Source organism: Podarcis muralis, chromosome 12, assembly GCF_964188315.1.
Source record: "Podarcis muralis chromosome 12, rPodMur119.hap1.1, whole genome shotgun sequence".
Lineage (NCBI taxonomy): Eukaryota > Metazoa > Chordata > Lepidosauria > Squamata > Lacertidae > Podarcis > Podarcis muralis.
Genome location: NC_135666.1, coordinates 1,099,075 through 1,121,227, shown reverse-complemented (window position 1 = coordinate 1,121,227; position 22,153 = coordinate 1,099,075). Strand labels below are relative to the sequence as shown.

Genomic DNA, 22,153 nt, shown 5'->3' with positions numbered 1-22,153 from the left:
TGTGGGAAGGAGAGAAAGAGAGGAAGGGAGAAGTGGAGAAGAGAAGAGGACTGGGTGCTGCTGGCTTTCCTCCCCAGGTGGACTGAGAGGGACCTGGCTGGGAAACACAGTCTGCCTTTTCTCAGGATGCCTGGGCGCTAGTGCATTCTTGAGCCTCAAGATTCCTCTCCCCTCTCAGCTGCTGTGGCAAGAAGGAGCAGCGCTGGCAGCTGAAACTGGGGGGAAAGGACACCACTGGTTCCCCTTATAAGGTCATTTTGCAGGAATGGCTCCAGGAAGAGGATGAGCAGGATCTCCTAGCCTTCTTCCTCGGTAACATCCCCTACCTTGTGAAACTTCTCAGGCCACTCAATGGCTTCTGGGTTGATGGTGAACTTGATGCCAGTAGATGCCTCTCTCCTTATACTGCCAATCTTCACTAGAGCATGAGACTCATTGGGAAACATCACCCAATTCATGATATCAAAGTCAGGAGGCAGCTCCCAATTCTCATCCAAACACATTGTGCCCCTGGAAGTATTCAAACACTGGATTTCTTTTAAGAAAAGGTGGAGCTGGAATGACAGGGAAAACAGCAGTATTTCATTGTTCCTCACTTGGAGCAAGGAGCTGTACAGAATAAAATTAATACAAATAATAAATAAGATTAATAGAAAAGGTAATAAAATCATTTTCCTTTTAAAAAACAAATTCCCTAAGGAAATACCTGCCATGGCTGAAGCCTTCCCTGTTCCCATTTGGCTCCTTCTCCCACCATCAGCACCCGCCGTGGTCTAGATGAAGACGCAGCATTCAAGGCCTGGGCTGCCGCTTGAACATTGATGTAAGTGCCATAGTTGTCTCCAGACAGAGCGCTCTCAATCTCCTCTTGGGGCAAAGACTCCCGTTCCTCCTTCTCTCTGCATCTTATCCGGCCTTTCGGGGATAAGACATGCTTGGAATATGAACAGCGAAATGCTACACTCCAAAAAAGGAAAAAATTACGGAACAGTGATTCATCATAACCCTGTTTGGTGCTCCTTATCCTGGTCTTAATTGCGAAAGAGAGAGAACCTTGAATATACTGGATGTACCTAGGAGAGAAAGTCAAGCTAACGTTGATGTCCTGGAAAGCAGTTGTGATCCAGACTGTTCCCGGTATTTCCTTCTTCCAATATTCCTCAATACTTATACATGTTTCCATTATTAAGAAAATTTCCTTTGTATCAGTTACATAGCAAACAAATACCCCGACTTGTCTCCTATTGATAACAGCTTCACTTGGGTCCATTAGTTGATATAAATCCTCTTCTGTATATATTTTTGAGAAGGCAACGCAGATCCCATTTCTGATCATCAGAGGTGTCATAGTCCTCACAAACCTTTCTCCACTGTCATTGTCTGGAGCCAAGAGGCCAACCCACGTCCATCCGAAATGGAGGAGCAACTCCACGATCCCCTGGTACTGACTTTCCTCTTTGGGGAGCATCTGGTAGACGAAAGGGAACTGTGTTTTATCTTCAAGAACCTGGGCTCTGAAGCCATAACTGAGCTGGTGAGAAAAGGAAAGAGTAATTGTTTAGCTTTCAGGAAGGGAGTAAAAGGTAAAGGTAAAGGTACCCCTGCCCGTACGGGCCAGTCTTGCCAGACTCTAGGGTTGTGCGCTCATCTCACTCTATAGGCCGGGAGCCAGCACTGTCCGCAGACACTTCCGGGTCACGTGGCCAGTGTGACAAAGCTGCATCTGGCGAGCCAGTGCAGCACACGGAACGCCGTTTACCTTCCCACTGGTAAGCGGTCCCTATTTATCTACTTGCACTTAGGGGTGCTTTCGAACTGCTAGGTTGGCAGGCACGACGGGAGCGCACCCCGCCGCGGGGATTCGAACTGCCGACCATGCGATCGGCAAGTCCTAGGCGCTGAGGTTTTACCCACAGCGCCACCCGTGTCCCACAGGAAGGGAGTAGATATTTAGTAATCTGAAATGATTGGTATCTAACCACAGTTGTGCTGGTGGGGCTAATGGGCTAATGGGAGCTTTATTCTGAAACATCTGGTGGTGTCAGGAACTGTTCAGATGAGAAGAAGAGGTGGAGACCCTCAAGAGTCTTCCAGGGAGGGGGCAGAGGAAGACAGCATGGAGCCAGGTTTGTGGTGGTGGGAAAAGGACACAGCCCAGAAGAAGAAAAGAGCTGGGGAATGTTGGGAGGTGAGGAAGAAGGGCAAGATGGCAGATTCACTAGCCCTGAAGAGAGACAGGAGTCAGATGCAGTGGAGACAAGATCAGAGCCAGTTGAGACTAGGTCCCTTGGGAGCCTGCTAGATCTTCCTCCCTCCTCTAAAACCCAGCGTTTCACCCACATCACAGAGCAGAAAACGACCCAGAGGCAGAAGGGGTCCCTTGGCCGCCACCGTAGGCAGCAGGAGGGGTCTGATATGCAAGCTGGGGCAAGGAGGAGGGGGCACACTGGGCAACAGCTCCAGCCTGGAGGGAACATACTTTGTGGTTCTCTGTCTGTTTCGTTTGATACTAAGAAGTGAAGGGATAAAATGCTCCCTGCCTGCCTGGTTCCCCTTGCCAGTACTTTGCCTGTCAGCTCCCTCCCTGTCAGGTGGGGGCCAAGTAGGAAAAGGCTCAGTACGTTCAAAAAAGAGTATGGATTCCATTCCATTTATTATATTTCTGTGTTGCTTTTCATTCTCAAAAATCACAAAGCGGCTCATGAACAGCAGAAACGTAATAGAACATCACAAATGCAACATAATTAATATAGAATAATTTACAAATCCTCAGTAAAACAATTATGTTCTATAAGACACTCTTAACAAAACAACAGTACAATTTCAACAAAAGTAACATTATATGATTAACAAAATAGTACCGTATGTATAATCTATGGAACAATATTAATATCCTCAACAAACCAGCAACCAGAAATGAACTGAGCACTCTTGAATTCATGCACCCAGTCTCCCCACCGCAGGACTCATGATCTCTCTCTCGATTCAGTTCACTAAAAGACACATGCGGATAATGTCCATGGCAGCAGCTCAGGGCTGGAAGGTGGGGCAAGGCAGGTGGGAGAAGCCTTGGCCTGATGGCCAGCACATAGCTCAGGGTTTCCCCCCTTAACGCCCCCCAGGAGAAAGTAGAGTATCCTCCTGTGTCCCTCCCTGCCCTCTGTCCCATTCATACCTGTGGGATCTTGTAGATGCCTGACATGGTGGAAATCTCCTTTGAGATGTCAGAATCACTCCTTCCAAGAACAGCCAGAAGGGGATTCTCTTCTCCGCAGCGATAATTGGGAATGTTTCTTCCGCTGCCTGCTAGCAGCTCTAGCATGGCATCTGAAGTCATCCTGGCATCAAAATAGTTCTCATAGAGGTTGTAGCCAAGGGTGATGTTGGGTAAGAGCCTGAGATCTCGGTTGATCTCCTGGATGGTGAACAGGAAGGAGAAGATGTGCCAGTAGAACGCAAATGTGTCGCTGCAATGAATGGACCAATTTAAAAGACTGAAACCCTCTTCACAGGTGAATGATAACAAAATATTATCCACAAAGATTAGTCTCTATTCAATTATCTTATTGCATTTATATCCAACCCTTTCCTGCCCATTATACAATAAAGATTTGGAGATTTGTTCTCCAATCCAGGAGTGTAGAGGTGGTGTTTTGTGACCAGTGGGTTAGTTAGTCCAAGATCTCCAAACAACTTTACTTAGAAATGAGGATGAGAGGATGAGAGAAGAAGAAGAAGAAGAAGAAGAAGAAGAAGAAGAAGAAGAAGAAGAAGAAGAAGAATTGTTCTTTTTTTAGAGATCTGACTCCATAGCATGGGAGTCTCCTGACTTCTATTGTTTATTTCTTCATTTTGTAGAAAGCATATCTTTCCCTCTCTTCAGCTAACAAATGTCACCTGGAAGATCTTAGCATTTCATTCTCAAAGCTGCTCCATTCCTTAAAGACAATTCTGATGAAGCAGTTTATAAATTGTACAAATAGAATAGTGATAAATCAAAACTTGGCACCTTGGAAACTGCCTGAGTCTCATGCCTCCTCACCTCCTTCCTTCAGGTGGGAAAATTCAGGGGATCCTTTTGATCCCTGACCAGATTCTCTTGCATTCTTGTGTCACCAGCCTGCAAGATGCAAGGCAATAGGAGAGGCTTCGGGGGGAATCTTTTACTGGACCCCACCTCCCATCAGCCCCGGTGGGGCGGCAATTGGGTTGTTGTTTTTATTTTTCTCAGGTATTTTGTGGTTTTATATCTTGATTTTATTCTGTGAACTGCCCTGAGACCCCCGGGTATAGGGATATCTATAAATTCTAACACCAACAACTAACACCTGGAGAAAGTCTCCAGGCCGGAAGTAATCCAGCGATCTGTGGAGGACCCCAGACTCTTGAGAAAGGGGCTCTCTCCTTCAGAGATAGGGACCAGGGGCCCTTAAGGACTTTGACCTCCCTCTGTAAAGAATTACTTACTCCACAATCCTGGTGAAGGGTGTCTGGGAGAAGACATAGGGATAATATTCTCGAAAATATTTTGGAGATATGATCCCACCAATGAGAAAGTCTCCAGGCCGGAAGTAATTGTGAGCATCAGTTTCAGACTCCCCAGCCGTGAGAAAGGGGCTCCCTCCTTCAGAGAGAGGGACCAGGGGAGGTTAAAGACTTTTACATTCCTATGTAAAGAATTACTTACATCAAATGGTTGGTGAAGGGTGTCTGGTTAAAGACATATGGATTATGTTCCAAAATATATTTTGGAGATATGATCCCACCAATGAGAAAGTCTCCAGGCCGGAAGTAATGGCGAGCATCAGTTTGATCTCTGATCAGATTCAAGGGGCATTTTGCCTTCTGCTTCACACAAACTCCTTGGGAGCAAATTAGCAGCAGGAGCAGCAGGGATCTCATCCTGGCTCTGCCTCCTTCACATCTACTGTGTGTGGCTCCTCTTCCTTCCTGACCCAGCCAAGCAGGAGAATCACAAGACCAAAGCTGTAGTGGCTTTCCTGGGGTGGGGTGGGGGCTCAGCTCTGGCTTCCCTCTTCCCCCCAGCCCTTCACCTGCTCCAAATCCCGACACACTCTGTCTCCAACACAGGAAATACTATCTGCAACAACTTTTTCTTTTTCACTCACGGTACAATTAATAATGTCATGCTGTTGGTGCTTCAGATGCAATCTCCAGAAATATCTCTTGGGCTTTTAGAAGAAGAAATCACTATGATTTTGATAATTAGAAGTGGAAGAAATTTCACCTAGACAACTTTCTGGCGTCTTGAATCCTCAAGCAGCAGCTGCAGAGCTGGAGAAAAACATGTTTGCAATGCTGCTCTAACATTTGGCATAAATCAAGCGGGGGGGGGGGGGAGAGTTTGGCCTGTTGCAGGAACCCCCCCAACCATTCAGTTGCACAAGCACGACACACACACACAACACACACACATACACCACTTTCTTTAATAAACTTTATTTGAAAAGCCTTCCATAAATAAGGAAGCGCTTGAATCGTAAGTCTATCCCCACGGAATCCCGTTTGCTATTTTCAATACAGGTAGACCAGTTCCCTATGCAAATAACTGCTGCGCTCCAGCCAATGAATGTAACTGAATAGCGCCCCTTGTGGCAACCAAGCAGGTACTGCAGGGCCGACGTCTACCTCTCAGTAACTATTGACAGCTGCTAATACAATGTATCTGGGTTTAATTGACCATGACTTGTCCTATCTGAATGTATCCAAGTGTTTCCTCTTGGAGTGAAAGTGTTTTTACCTCTGTAGTGTTTCTGTTATAAATTCAAAGAAATTCAGCTGTACATTGGATCTGTACCGTTCCACTTTTGTTCTGCACCTTGGAAGAAGGGCTATCAAAGGTGGAGGCTTGACATAGGGCAGCCATAAGCCCCAAGCGTACCAACGCGTCCGCAGCGAGCCCACCCCAGCGGGCGTGCCCACACTGATGGTGCCAGAAAGTGGACCATTTCAATTACAAAGAACTTGCATTGGAAGTGGGTTCAGTACGGACCAAAACAAAGGACAGTGACCAACCCTTCCCTCTGTGAGCAGGAAACTGTGAACTCCTCTTTGTCCTCTGGAATGTGCTCATGGGGAGGGGGAAAGAAGGAACCGGACAGGTGACAGGACACTCAGGTTCCCACATCAACCCCTCCTCTTTGTGATGTATCAATGATGTAGTCATGATGTAGTTATGATGTAGTGTTAGGGGTGTAGCATGGGGGATTAGTAACTAATAAAAGTTGGGGTCTTCTTTTGTTTGGCGCTTCCATCTTGCTTTGTCTTGCAGTGAGTTGGAGTCCTGTCACGACAGTCTTAATAAAGACCAAGCCTATTGGCTGCTGTTTTGCTCCAATTTTCCTGGTTGGTGTCCTTGCTTTTTGTCCAAGGGAGCCCTTGGATTTCTCCCTTAACAGTTTGGCGACTGTGCTCAGGGACTCTTGGTTCTCCTATGAAGATGAGGGGGGAGATAGAGGGGATTGGGCGCCACTGGGCAACCTTAGCCCAGGGATCCTTTTTCTCTCCCTGCCTTCCCTTTGTGGGAGGTAATCAACTGTCACCAAAGGCTCAGCCAGGAGGAGTAAAGGCAAGGTCAAGCCGGCCAACTAAGGATCCCGGGATCCACGAGGGATGTTCCTAGGACCTGAGTATGGTTTGAAATTAGTGCACTGGGAGGGGGGTGGAAGGATAGCATCTCCACGACAACCAAAGCTTTCCTTTTTCCCCCCACTCCCCGACCTGATCCCTCGGAGTACGGCCAGAGAAGGTCATGGGAAACCTTTTTCTCTTTGTCTCCTTGACCCGATCCATCGGAGTTTGCCCAGAAAGGGTCACAGAAAACTCACCACTTTCCTGAACGATACCCTTCGACCCGATCCTTCGGAGTACGGCCAGAGAAGGTCGAAGGGACTTTACCTACGCCTATACTCTTCTTTTCTCCTTAAATCAAATGAAGCCGCACCTCTGCCACGACGACCCTTGTTGGGATGACTCGTGTACGTAAGAACGCAAGGTTGTTTGTTCCTTTCCAAACTTTTGTTTTCTCGGGTCCCAATCTGGCATTGCGATGTGCAAGTGTCCAGTAGGGAATCCCGAACCTAGCATTTGAGTTTAGGAAGGAGGTTGTTGTGGACGGTAGAGCGGGAGGTTCAAGGAAGAAGACTGGGCCCCGCACTAGGATTAGTTTTATGAGCAGCTCTGAGTGAATTCTGGATCTGTGGTTTTTCCGGGTTAAGAGACCTGTGGTTTGCAGGCCAGTTGCCTGTGGTTTTAATTGTAGGCAGGGATTGCCTGGTTTTAGATTTCTGCTAGCCTTCTGTGGTCCAATCCGTCGGAGTTTGCCCAGAAAGGGCCACGAGGGGCACCTGAGTGTTAGACTGAATACTGATAGGACATTCTTTTCTCTCCCCCCCCCCTTTGTCCCTCACTTGTATTTGTTTGTCTATCTCCTTGTATAGTTTGTTATTGAGCAACCCACCCCCCCTCGGTATAAAAGGGAAATGGGAGCTCAACCTTCCAAGCACCATGGCTGGACTCCTCCTGGCAACAAGGCTTTCATGAAGCCTTTTTGCCCCAGAGAGGATTCTGATACGGCTCTCCAGTTTGTCATCTCCAACTGGAAAAGTTTAAAGGGGTGAAAGGGTCTTTCCAAGTCCAAATTGAGAGACCTTTGTAACTTTTCATGGGTGGCTTTTATCCATCACCTAGAGGCAGGGTCTCAATGGCCACCTCAAGGCTCTTTTAACGTTACGAAGATGCAAGCACTTAGATCCTACTCAGCTGATGAAATACCCTGACAGCTTTACTACCTAAATGCCTTTGTGGAGGCCCGCAAACTCTTTAAATGTAAGCAAGCGCAGATCGCTTGACAGATGGCTGTACTGGGGACTGCCAGACCTCCTCCTTATGATGAAATCAGGATGCAAGAGGAACAGTTAGATAGGTCCCTCATCCCCTTTTACTACCCTGAACCAATGGGACCCCTGCCATCTGGACCAGGAGCCAGAGCCGGGGCAGGAGCCATAGAAAGTCCGGGGAATCCTGCCCCCGATCTCTCCCAAAACCTACAAATCCCAGCTCAAACAACCTTCTCCAGAATGCGCCAGGAGGGGGGGGGGGACAAGCTAATCCCGACCCAAATGCTCTGCCTGTGGGGGCTCCTTCAGATGAGGAAGGTGAAGAACCACTCTCTAGGAGAACTTGCCACAGAAATAACTTAGTCAATGGAGAAGTAGAGGCCGTGCTCCCCCTCAGAGCACTACCCATCCCCCCGGCAAGAGCAGGAGACCCGCCTCACATTGTTTTCACCCACCAGCCTTTCCTCACCTCCGATTTAATGAACTGGTCAGATAAAATGCCCTCCCTCCGAGATGACCCCGATAAATGCCATTGACAAGGAGCCACTATCTTTTCCACTCATAATCCGATGTGGGCTGACATGCACATGTTATTAGGAGCCCTTTTTAATGAAGCTGAGAAGAGGGAAATACCGGTAAAGGCAGGGGAAGCTTTGAGCAGACCTGACTATCAAGCAGACAGACCCACTGATATGCCCGTTTTGACAGCCCAAAACCTCCTGAACAACCCTGCCTGGGATTATAACACAACCGGGGGTATATGGGGTTTGAAGATATTTAAGAAAGCTATCTTGGATGGCTTGCAAGCTGCAGGACAGTGAACAGTAAACTGGACTAAAGTCCAAGGTGTCCTACAAGGACCCGATGAACACCCTTCTGATTATTATACCCGATTGGTGTCTGCAATCAAAACCTGGGGTGGGATCAACCCTGAAAGTCTACAACATGAGGTTAGTGTTAAGGGATTCTTTAAAGACCAAGCCACAGCCGACATACGGAAGGCATTAAACGCACACCTCGGCTACAACGGGAAAACAATAAATGAGATCCTCTCTATTGCCAAGTCAGTTTTTTATTCAAGATATGAACGAAAAAGGAAGGACCAGAGGGGAGAATCCCCACAAGTGCTAGTTTACACAACCGGGGTTCCCCCTCCTAGGGAAAGGCAGAAGGGAAGAGGACATGAACCAGACGTATCTGTTTCCGTTGCAATGAGGAAGGACACATCAGAAGGAACTGCCCATTATTAACCGGACACCAAGAATCCAGGCCCGGGAGATCTATAGAGAGCCAAGGACACTGAGGCTGGAATACAGGGAACCGGCTAACCCCAGGCTCAGGGAACTCCCCCTGATTATGGGTCCTCCCAAAGGGTGCTTCCTCCTCCTTTACCACAACCTAAGAGTCTCCCCAATAACACCAATCCTTTCAGCCATCCAAACTGCCCTGCCAACCCTTCCCACGAAATGGTAATGGAGGAATACAATGACTATTGACAATCAGAAGCAGATCCCGCCTCTTTTCCTTTCCTTTGTCCTATTCTACAACTATCTTCCTCAGATCCTACAATCTTACGACTATCTGCTAGACACGGGGGCCACCTGTTCTACTCTCACAAATAGTCACTTGACCCCAGGAGAAGAAACCAGGACTGTAATGGGTCTGGACGGGATACCTAGAGTTTGCCCCCTTCCCAAGGTTGCCAAAGTGTCATGCCCCACCATGCTGTGGTGGCAAATCCTCATCACCTCCTGAGCTCAGTTCCGGAGGGAACTGTAGTTTACTCCGTTATTGACTTGTGTTCTTCTTTCTTCATCACCCCAGTGGATGCAGAAAGCCAATTCCTTTTTGCCTTCATCTGGCAAGCCGTACAATTAACATGGACACAGCTGCCCCAGGGCTATGTGGAATCTCCAGCAATCTTCTCCGCTATGCTATATCAGGATCTGCTACCAGGGGTCAGCAACCCGCGGCTCCGGAGCCGCATGTGGCTCTTTTACACCTTTGCCGCGGCTCCGGGGCGGATACTAGCGAGGGGAGGAGGCACATTGTGTGCCCTGACACTCCCCACTGTTTTAAATGTCACAATGGTTTTGCGGCTCCCAGTTTTTCCCCCCTTCGGTCCAAGTGGCTCTTTTTGTCTTAAAGGTTGCAGACCCCTGTGCTAGACGTTAGCCTTACAAAGGGGTCCGCCCTCCTTTTGTACGTTGGTGACATCTCACCATGTGGGCGGGACTTAGAATCTTGTAAACTGGACACCATAGCTCTTCTCACGGCATTAGGGCATAAAGGACACAAGGTATCCCCAAAGAAAATACAGTATTGCCAAAGGGAAGTAAAATACCTTGGTCACATCCTAGGAGAAGGAACCCGTGCCTTAACAACAGGCAGGATAGAGGCCATAACAAAACTACCCCTCCCCAAGACAAAAAGGCAACTTAGAGGCTTCATTGGAATGAGTGGGTTCTGCCGCGCCTGGATCCCCCGATATGGAGAATTCACCCGCCCCCTCACCGCCATGACTCATGACGATGCCCCAGAACAACTCGTGTGGTCTGCAAAGGCACTTGAATCCTTTGAATCCATCAAACGAGAGTTAAGGTCCTCCCCTGCCCTCGGGCTCCCTGATTATCGGTTGCCCTTCTCCTTGTTCATACATGAAAATAAAGGAGTGGCCTCAGGTGTCCTCACACAGCCATTCCAAGGAAGGAACAGACCAGTTGCCTATTACAGCCTCCAGTTAGATACCACTGCAATGGGGAATGTGGGGTGCCTCAGAGCGGCGGCAGCAGCTGCACTACTTTTAGAGAAGGCACAAGAAACTGTATTAGGACACGACCTGACCATAAACGTTCCCCATGCCGTGGCCAGCCTCCTTAACCTACGGGGGTGCCAATGTTTCACCATACGGAGACTAAATAGGTATGAAGCCATCCTCCTGAGCCCCTTGGACGTAGCAATCAAAAGGGTAAATTCCCTTAACCCAGCGACTCTCCCACCTCTCCCTGATGATGGGTCGCCACACCATGATTGCTCCCAAGTAGTCCGCCATGCTGAAAAACCACAAGAGGATCTGGACTACCTTCCCTTGGAAGATCCAGACCTCATCATAGATACAGATAGGAGCTCCAAAGTAGTGGGAGAGGAGCGCAAAAGTGGTTATGCAGTAGTAACTGATACTGACATTCTAGAAGCACGCCCCATTCACGCCAGATATAGTGCACAGGCCGCAGAACTAATTGCCCTTATCAGAGCCTGTGAACTGGGGGCGGGACAAAGAATTATGATCTACATGGACTCGAGATATTGTTTCGGACTGGTGCATGCCACAGGTCAAATTTGACTCCAGAGGGGTTTCTTAACAGCTGCAGGCACACACATTGCCCATGCAACTTTAGTCAAGTGCCTGATGAACTCCATACACCTTCCTGAAGCCATAGTGGTGGTGCCCTGTAAAGCACACACAAAGGGAAAGGATCTGATCCCAGTCGGAAACCGCTGCGCTGATCAGGCAGCACAGGAAGTGGCTTTATGGCCCCTACCACCGGACAATGGATTCCAGGGAGCACAATTACCTTCTGATGTTGATTTCGAGCTAATGTATAAAACAGCGACTCCAGAAGAACTAGAGGGATGGAGGGAACAGGGGGCTGTTTTAAAAGACGGCATTTGGTACCTCCCCGACAAAAGACTCTTCATGCCAAGACTCTGTGTGCCAAAGCATCTAAGAATATTACACCAATGTACTCGTTGGGGAAGGGACAAGCTTGTGAATAGTATGAAATGCTGCTGGTATGCGCCAGGACTAGCCCTCGCTGCAAAGGCTGCAGTTTAAAATTGCCATACCTGTCATGCCTTCAACCCAAAGCACACTGCCAGAACCCAACCGGGAGCTAGACCATGGGCTGTTATTCCATTGGAAAGTCTGCAAGTGGACTTCAGGTTGTGGCAAAAGCCTTGTTACATGAAATCATACCACCTTTCGGGGTCCCAAGGCACACGAACAGCGGCAGAGGATCCCATTTTACAACGGATGTGGTCCAACAAATAGCCAAAGCATTGGGAATTAAACGGAAAGTGCATACCCCGTACCACCCACTGTCCTCTGGCCAGGTTGAAAGAATAAACCAGCAGCTCAAGTCACAATTAGGGAAACTTTGTAAAACCGCCGGATTGAAGTGGGTCAGTGCTCCCCCCTTGGTACTACATAACATAAGAGGGTGCCCCAGGGGAAACCTGAACCTTTCTCCGTGTGAGCTACTCTTTGGGAGACCTTCCCCTGTGTACAACACCCAGTTTCCCCCTTCTGAACTAGAGGTGAGAGAATCAGAACTAACTCAATATGTAATCCAACTCCAGAAGCAATTGATTACTCTCCACAGGTATGCAGCTGGGAGTCAAAATATATCCCTGGACGAGAAGATCCACTCTTTCCAGCCGGGCGATTGGGTATTGACAAAGACCTACCACAAGGTGCCGTTGGGACCCACCTGGGAGGGACCCTATCAGGTATTACGGACTACCCCCACTTCTCTTAAGGTAGCGGAAAAGTTGGCTTGGCTTCACCACACACGCTGCAAAGCTGCCCTTCCACCCACTGACGCCACAGACCAGGACGACATCCCTACGAGCTACGCCACCCCACCACAACCCAGGGACGACAGCGATTCCGAGGACCTCCCACAGACCAGACCAGTTTGGGGCACAGATCGAGCCCAACAGACCGGGCCAGTTCGGGGCACAGATCAAGCCCAACAGACCGGGCCAGTTCAGCAGACTCCACCTACAACAACGACCCCCCGGACATCCGAAATACTTCCCACCGCAGACGATCAAGGGAGACCCCCAATTTGCCTCTGACTATGCAAAACAACACCGCTTTGACAGCTTGCCACTTTGACAGCTCGTGTTTGACTTGCCGCTCTGGCAACCCGCCGCTTTTGACAGCTTACAACATTTCCCACCTCATCCTCCCGCCCCTACCATCCCCCATGATTACCAGTCCGCTTTTCCTCTTATCTTTTCTCCTCACACCCTGCATTTTCACTACCTTTCTTCCCTACTCCAAGACTGCCATACTCACAAACCCCCAACACCACTGGTGTCCGGGACTACAAGTTGAACAACGACACCTGGATTTTGGAATTGTGGACATGGTGAAGAAGGGGTCATTAGACCGGTTGGGTGACTTTGACTTTTGCTCGCCAGAAACCCGTGTTCTCCTCTGCTACTTGGTCTTACCAACCTTGACAACCCACCAGACCCAGGAACTATTCATCTGCTCACCAACTTATACCCTCCTAGAGAAACTCATCCTAACCCGCGATAACGCTTCGAATCGAGCCCAATGCTTGAATGGCTCCTATACACTTTTTTCTGACGGCGAAGTCTTCCAACCAATTAACTGGACATTATTGGACAATGGGGGAGGAGAGTCTGTTTATACAGACCGGAATCACCTGATCCATGGATTTTATTGCCAATGTATTGACTCCACACCCTGACCCACTATCCTCCAAGGGTTCTGTCTACAGAGATTCTGCTGTGTATGGGACATTGGTCTGGCCTCTACATGGGAGGGCAAGCCCTACCTGGAAGGCTGGTACCACTCCACTACTGGCCCCGCACCCACAGAGTGGGACACTACTGGCCCACAAAGGTGCGGGGGACTGGCTACAAACCTCACCTATCTATACCGCCAAGACCCCTTGCATCCCGTAGGCACGGCACCCCAACAAAGGGGGGAACTGTTGGTGCCAAATATATCTACCAATGAAGACCTTCTCTCCACTTGGCACTCCAATTCCTACGTAAAACTCGTCTCAAAAATTGCCAAGCAAGTGACCTCGGCATAGGCGCCGACTCCATGGGGCCTGAGGGGGCCCGAGCCCCCTCAAAAATTCGATTGGGGGGGCAGAGCCCCCCCAATAATTTGAGAAAATTATTAGTGCGCGAACCTTCGTGTAAAGTCTGGCGGGCCAGCGCTGCGGCCGCGGCGACATCAAAAGGACTGGAGAGTCCCGAGGAGATTGCACGGCGGGGGAGAGAGAGAGGGAGAGAGAGGCAGGAGGTGCACTCGCTCGCCGCGCGCACGCACACGCAAATACAAACACACCGAGGGAGAGGGAAAAGTGTTTTGCAGGAGGAGCTGCTGCCGCCGCCGCTGCTGCTGCCAGAACGCGCCAGAGGAGCCGCCGGGTGGGAGGGGGAATCCGAACGGAACAACAACGAGAGAGAGAGAGAGAGAGAGAGAGAGAGAGAGAGAGAGAGAGAGAGAGAAGCAGCAGGGTCTCTGATAGGGCTGGATATTCCTCCTCCGGCGGCGCTGGCTCTGTGGCTCCCGGGGCCTGGGTGGCAGCAAGCAAAGCAAAGGAGCCGCCGACCGAACAGCAGCAGCAGCCGCCTGCCTGCCTGCAAGCCTGCCTTCTATACCAAGGTCCAGGTTCTTACCCGGTCTACCTGGAAGAAGGCAGGCAGGCAGGCAGGCAGGCAGGCATGGGACGTCCACGCACCCTGGCCTGCTGCCTTCCTGCCTGCCTGCGGCCGCCTGGCGCATCTATACGAAGGTACAGGTTCCTACCCGGTCTACCTGGAGGGAGGCGGGCAGGCACGGGGGTCCTGCTCAAGCAAGGAACCGACGCCTACCCGGCCAACCTGCTGCCTTGAGGCAGGAGCAGCAGCTGCACGGGGTCTCGCGTTCTCTCAGAGGCTCGCGCTGCTTCTCGCGTTCTCCCTCCCCCAGGACCCCGGTATGGGCCCCCCCAATATTTTTTATAAGTCGGCACCCCTGGACCTCGGACAACTGCTGGATCTGTGCAAATGCCCCAGTTCATCTCCAAAGTGGCATTCCCTTCCTTGGAGTGCCCCTCACTTTACAACAACACCTTTTCGCCAACGTGGAATCTTGGCATTTAACCGCAGTGAACTTGACCCCTCAATACATCTACTTGACTGGACCTACCAATGGGGACCTGTGCCGGAAATTCAGTGGTGAGGACAGGATGGTCGGAGATAGTACCTATAAGTACACCATTGACTTTACTTTGTCCAGTAGAATAACTCCCTTCCCTGTCTACGTGTTTTGGGGAAGGCGAGTCTCTGCTGCACATGCAGCCAACTTGCTCCTCTTGCCAGAAACAACATGCCTGTGAGCAGCCAGCCTGGGGGGGGGGGGGGGCTCTGGGAAGCAGGGATGGAGAGGGGAGGGGAGGGGAGAGGAAGATCTTGCTGCAGGTTGATGACACCTTTAGCGTTGTATTTTTAAATGTTGTGTAACTGGGCATTTATACTTAGTGAACCTCTTCGAACCTCTCATTTTGTCATTCAATGGTGTATAAACTTTAAAATTCAAAATGATAACTGGTTATTTTCACCACAGGAAGTGTACGTTTAGGTGGTCAGAGCTTATCTGCTGTCAGGCTTTGGGGAATTGTATCCCTCCCCCAGTAAATCATCAGATCAAATGAAAGCAGCGTTCTTACCAGTTGGTTCCTTTAATAATCACAGCCAGAGATAAAGGAATGCCCATCTCTCTGGAAATGGCGCTGCCCCCAGACCAGACCAGGCTCACCCCCTCCGTCCCCATTAATATACGTCACTCCTCCGTCGCGTAATCTGAGCTTGCTGCCTCTGAGCTCTCTGCTCTATCACTCTCAAACCCTTCTAGTCTTAGGCGGGGGGGGGGGGGTCAAGCATGCTGTCCAAGGGCACTGAATCTGCCAGCTCTATCTCTCCTGGTGTTTCCTCTTCTAGCTGTTCCTCACCCAGCTTCTCCCAGCTTTCCCCCTCTGGACTGTGCCCCTCTGCAAACCACTGTTCTAATTCAATACTGTCCTCCTGCCCTTGAGAAGGTTCAGGAAAAGCGGGGGCTCCCCCCAGTCCTCCTCAGTCCAGCCCCTGACATCTGCCTTCCGGTGTGTTTCCTTGGGCTGCCACGTAAACTTCTGCAGTTGGCCTCTCCTTGTCCAGTGCTCATTAATGGTTCCTTGTCATCCTGGAAAGAGTGGCAAGTGGTGTCAGGGGTCAGGGAATCCGATCCCTCCCACAGAGGCAGCCAAGAAGCAGGTAAACAAGAGGAGTAATTTATCCCATAGTTCAGAGAGAGACACGGAAGAATGCAGTCTCCCTAAGACAGTGGCGTTGCTCCGAGTCAAGTCCCCCCCCCCCCCCGTCTCTCCTCTTCTACGTCACCCCTGTGTCGGCTAATCTGAGCCTTCTGCCTCTGAGCTTTCTCTTCTGCTCTCAATGCTCGCCTGGTCCTGGGAGAAGGGGGTCAGGAATGACCCGCTTGTAAAACACATAATGGGACTGCACTCCCAAAAGCAAAGCAGACATTTAAAACAATGTACAGCAATGGCTTACATGTTAAAAAATCATTACTCAATGTGGATTACAAAATTTTTGCAGATATTTTGGCCAAGAGATTAAAGAAAGTGTTGATGGAAGAGATTCATAAAGACAAAGCAGGCTTTCTTCCGGGTAGACATTTGTCTGATAATTTGAGGAATATAATTAACATTTTGGAAAAGTTAGAAGTGAATATTAATACTAAGGCAGTTTTAATATTTGTGGACGTGGAGAAAGCCTTTGACAACATTTCTTGGAGTTTTATGAAGAAGAATCTACAGGGGATGGGGGTGGGAGAAGGATTTGGAAATGGTATAGGTGCAATTTACCATGAACAAAAGGCTAAGCTAATTGTTAATAACGAGGTTACTGAGGAATTTAAGATAGAAAAAGGAACACGACAAGGTTGCCCAATTTCTCCATTGCTTTTTATATCAATCCTGGAGGTTTTGCTGAATATGATTAGAAGGGACCAGTTGGTTAAAGGTGTACAAGTCGGAGCTAAACAGTATAAATTGAGAGCATTTGCAGATGATCTAGTACTGACATTACAGGAGCCAGAATCTAGTACCAAAAGAGTTTTGGAACTGATTCAAGAATTTGGCCAGGTTGCAGGATTCAAATTGAATAAACTAAAAACAAAGGTTTTAGGGGAAAATTTAACAGTGATCGAAAGAGAGAGGTTTCAGAATGTGACAGGTTTAGCAGTGGTTAAGAAAGTGAAATACCTGGGGATTAACATGACAGCTAAAAATGGGAACTTATTTAAAGACAATTATGAAAAATGCTGGTCGGAAGTGAAAAAAGACTTAGAAATTTGGTCAAACTTGAAGCTTTCACTGCTAGGCCGTATTGCTGCGATAAAGATGAATGTATTGCCAAGAATGTTATTCCTGTTTCAAACATTGCAAATTTTGGACAAAATGGATTGTTTCAAGAAGTGGCAAAAAGATATTTCTAGATTTGTCTGGCAGGGCAAGAAGCCCAGAATAAAATTAAAAATATTAACGGATGCAAAGGAAAGAGGTGGATTTGCCCTGCCAGACCTTAAACTTTACTATGAATCAGCAGCTTTCTGCTGGTTGAAAGAATGGCTACTCCTTGAAAACACAGACATTTTGGATCTGGAAGGTTTTAATAATGTATTTGGTTGGCATGCATATCTGTGGTATGATAAGGTCAAAGCACATAAAGCATTTAAAAATCATATTGTTAGGAAAGCACTGTTTAATGACTGGATAAGATATAAGGATTTGCTAGAAAACAAAACCCCAAGGTGGCTGTCACCAATGGAAGCGAAGGCTCAGAAAAAACTCAATATGGAGGCCAAATGGCCAAAATATTGGGAAATTTTGGAACAAGTGGGAGACAAATTGAAATTGCAGAGTTATGAAAAACTAAAAAATAAAGTGCGAGATTGGCTTCATTATTATCAAATAATGGAGGCATACAATTTGGATAAAAGAATTGGATTCCAGGTGGAAAAATCAAAATTGGAAACAGAACTGTTAGATCCCAAAACTAAGACTTTGTCAAGGATGTATAACTTGCTGTTGAAATGGAACACTCAGGATGAAACGGTGAAATCTGCTATGATTAAATGGGCACAAGATGTTGGACATAACATTATGATGGCTGACTGGGAACAGTTATGGACCACAGGTATGAAGTTTACGGCATGTAATGCCTTAAGAGAGAATATTATGAAAATGATATACAGGTGGTACATGACTCCAGTCAAGCTTGCAAAAATCTATCATTTGCCCGATAATAAATGTTGGAAATGTAAGGAAACTGAAGGTACATTCTTTCACCTTTGGTGGACGTGCCCAAGGATTAAGGCTTTCTGGGAGATGATATATAATGAAATGAAAAAGGTATTTAAATATACTTTCCTGAAAAAACCAGAGGCCTTTCTCCTGGGCATGGTCGGCCAATTGGTGCCAAAGAAGGATAGAACTTTCTTTATGTATGCCACGACAGCAGCAAGAATACTTATTGCAAAGTATTGGAAGACACAAGATCTACCCACTCTGGAAGAATGGCAGGTGAAGGTGATGGACTATATGGAACTGGCAGAAATGACCGGCAGAATCCGAGACCAGGGAGAAGAGTCGGTGGAAGAAGACTGGAAGAAATTTAAAGAGTACTTAAAGAAATATTGTAAAATTAATGAATGTTAAAATGATGTTGGATGAAACTTATGTGGTTTTTAGCTATAACGCTATAAGGAGTATGAAAAAAATGGGGTATTAACAGTTAAAAGTTAATGTTACACATTATTTCAAGATTAAGGTAAAGGTAAAGGTAAAGGTACCCCTGCCCGTACGGGCCAGTCTTGACAGACTCTGGGGTTGGTGCGCCCATCTCACTCTATAGGCCGGGGGCCAGCGCTGTCCAGAGACACTTCCGGGTCACGTGGCCAGCGTGACATCGCTGCTCTGGCGAGCCAGAGCCGCACACGGAAACGCCGTTTACCTTCCCGCTAGTAAGCGGTCCCTATTTATCTACTTGCACCCGGGGGTGCTTTCGAACTGCTAGGTTGGCAGGCGCTGGGACCGAGCAACGGGAGCGCACCCCGCCGCGGGGATTCGAACCGCCGACCTTTTGATCGGCAAGCCCTAGGAGCTGAGGCTTTTACCCACAGCGCCACCCGCGTCCCTTATTTCAAGATTAAAGATTAGGATAAATAAAGAGGGGAAGGATTTGCTGAACTAACAAATTGAACTGGAATACAAAAAGGGAGGTGTGAGGAGGTCCGGGAAATAAGCAAATGAAAGAAAGTGATGGAATGACGGAATTGTTTATTATCTATTTTTATTTTGTATTTTTCTCTTTTCTTTTTTCATTTTGTAAAATTTCAATAAATATCTGTTAAAAAAACAAAAAACAAAGACGGGAGTAGACTTCCTTTTAATCCTCTCATTTTTACCAAATTTTAAATGATTATAAATACCTCTCACCTTAAAGATCTGTTTGAAGTTTTTGGATAAGTAGACTGCGGCAAAGATTGGATCAGAAGCTTCACTCCATGGAGTCTTGATGTTGCATAACCAGCCAGCTTTTTCGGCCCCCCCCCCACTCCCTGTGCCTTTCAACACAGAGGCAAAGAAGAGAGCCCACTGAAGTGCCATTGCGGGTCACACGACCTCTCAGCACCTCGGACTCCCTTCCGAGACTTTCTTGGGGGTACACGTTGCTCTTACACTCCCCCCGGTCCTCCACAGAGCCGAATCTGACAGCTCTCAATCAGAGCTGTCAGATTCTCTGTCTGTCCGCCATTTTGCAGCTACCCGGAAGTTGAGGTACTGGGACCTCTGACAGGAGAGGAAAGGCAGTTGCCCCCACAATACAAGGCCTACTGGGACATTTTCTGTGAGAAGGAGGCAGACAGGTTGCCCCCCCAACCTTATGACTGCGAACGAGACCTATTGCCAGGGGCTCAGATGCTCACCAGTCATCTATACTTCATGTCAGAGGCAGAGCTGGCTGCTCTGAAGGAGTTTCTGGAGAAAAATCTAGCATGAGGCTTCATTAGACTATCCAAAGCTCTGGGGGGATCCCCTGTGCTATTTGTGAAGAAGAAGGGGGACTTCTGAACTTCGACTTTATGTTGTTTACAGACACGTGAACAGGATTATGGTGCCAAACTGCCACCCCTTGCCCCGCATTGGGGATTTGCTGGAGCAGCTGCAGTCTGCAAAGATTTTCACAAAGCTGGACCTAAGGGGGGCTAATTACTTGATATGTTTGAGGGAGGGAGATGGGTGGAAAATAATGTTCTGCCCCAGGTGTGGGGAATCAAGCCCATATCAGGAGAAACTGGCAACTCTTCCAGGCACCCGGCTTGATCTCCTGTTGACCTCCCTGTCTGCGTTCCCCAGCAAGATCCAGGCTAGGTCGCAATAGGCGATCCTTCTCAGTGTGAGAAGAACACACACCCTCTTTCCTGCCCCCCCCCCGGCAGGGGAAAGAGATAGACAGAAAACGTATTTACATGACTTTATTTCTGTCTTTGCAGTGTTACAAAAAACATGACTGCTCTCTTCAAACTCCAGCAGTCGAGAGACCAAACACTTCCTGTACAGCTCATATTACACTCTGAGCTAATTCCGGTGCCCTCTGCACTGTGAATTGACTGTCCCTCTGTTTCCCACGAAACAGTCCCAACATTCCATCATGTGATGTTTTCAATCTACCAGCAGCTCGCAGTTGCATTGCTTCTATATCGTAACACCAGGTATGGCAGCTTTGAATATTACAGTCCAGGCTATTGGAAGTCTCACGGGAGTCTAGAGACGGATGTGACGTACTGGTTTCTCTGTTCCTTTGTCCCTTTGTTCCAGTTGCTCTCTGCTTTCATAGAGAGAGGATGTATATTTCTTTGCTGTCTGCGTAGTAAGAAATAAAGCATAGTGATGTAGCCATAAATCTCATCACTTCTGCTGCCTGGAAACTCTGCTGAATGGGGGAACATGCCTGAGGCCTTATCAAAGGCTCAGGTTGTTAATTATTTTTCAGAGGCGATTCTGAAGGCTCAGCCGGAGGAAAATGAGCTTTATCAGCTTGGCCGAGTGGAGATTCCGACATGCCCTTTGTGTGTGTCAGAGTCTGCACTCAGCTTCTTTCTTAGCTAAAAGCGTTTATTTACAGCAGTAATAAATTAGCAAATGCAAGAGACGCAGCATCTTGTCTCCCTTCTCGGTCAAAACCGAAACCAGACACTTAACAAAGAAACAGATCCCGGATGTAGGATCTCCGCCCCTCAGGGGGCAGGACACTGAACTCTGAGCTGTTAACCCTGTAAGCTCTGATTCCCCTCACACCCCCTCTCATCCTGCACTGCTGGGGGCTCGTAAGTATCACACACTTACGCCAAAAACAAACCTGCACAGAATTCACTGTGCCTCTGGAAACTCAAAAGTTCAGTAAACCCATCTTCCAGATTCTTCTGGCTTGGACAGTACTGCAGCTTCACCAAGCCTGTCTGGACACTTTGACATACATTTTGGAAACGTATGTCCAGATGTTTGGTTCTGGCTTTAAACTGCCTAGACTCTGCCAACTTCAGACAGGGTTGATTGTCCTCCCAAACTGTGATGGGCAAACAACAACTCCCGGAGATTTTGTGGCCCCAACACCTGTAGAACTCCAGTTCCTGGCAAAGTTCCCACAGCGCACTGAACTCAGCTTCAGTAGAGGAAAGCGCAATGAGACTTTGCTTTCAGGACTTCCATGCAACTAGAGAATCCCCAAACTTTATTACCATCACAGGCACAGACTTCCTATCGTCCAGATTCACCCAGTCGCTATCTGTCCAGCACATGAGCTTGGCGTCACCCTTAGCTGACAACTTGAGACAGAAGTCTTTGGTATCCTGCAGGTATCACAGCACCCTCTTGATACCATTCCAGATATGCACACCAGATATGCCTCCCTGCTGAACGAATTGGTAGCAAAAGCTATGTCAGGTCTGCTCCACTGGGAGAGATACAACAGACTACCCAGAGCTTACTGAAAGATCTCAGTGTTTTTGAACTTAGCATGTTCCACTAGCTGACTGTCTTTCACGTAGCTTGTCTCCATGGGTGTCCTGACCCCTGCACAATCAGACATTATGAATTTCTCAAGCAACTGCTCAATCTTGCCTTTCTGACTGAGCAAGAAGCTTCCGTCTTCAGACCTGTCTATCTGAACTCCTAGGTAAACTTTCACCGGACCTAGGTTCTTGAGTGGGAAATGCCTTCCAAACTCTTTGGCAAACTTTAGCACCTGTTTCTCTGCCTTTGCCACATGGATTATATCATCCACAAAGATCAAGACCAGTTCTTGTGACTCTCCTGACCCTTTCAGGTGTAGGCAGCTGTCAGCAAGACTCTTCTTGAAACCTAAACTCTCTAAAGCTTCATTCAGACACAAGTTCCAGTTCCTGGCCGACTGTTTCAGAC

General features: G+C 48.2%; 1 protein-coding gene across 1 annotated transcript in view; it reads right to left on the bottom strand.

Moving 5' to 3' along the window:
• LOC144324930 (vomeronasal type-2 receptor 26-like) overlaps window positions 1–22,153 on the bottom strand; it is a 42,406-nt gene that overhangs the window by 5,653 nt on the left and 14,600 nt on the right. Inside the window, exons 3-6 of the mRNA XM_077916253.1 lie at window positions 4,468–4,624; window positions 3,176–3,467; window positions 707–1,531; window positions 327–554 (exon numbers count right to left, since the gene is read on the bottom strand). Of these exons, the coding sequence (XP_077772379.1) occupies window positions 327–554; window positions 707–1,531; window positions 3,176–3,467; window positions 4,468–4,624 (1,502 nt within the window). The remainder of the gene's footprint in view (window positions 1–326; window positions 555–706; window positions 1,532–3,175; window positions 3,468–4,467; window positions 4,625–22,153) is intronic.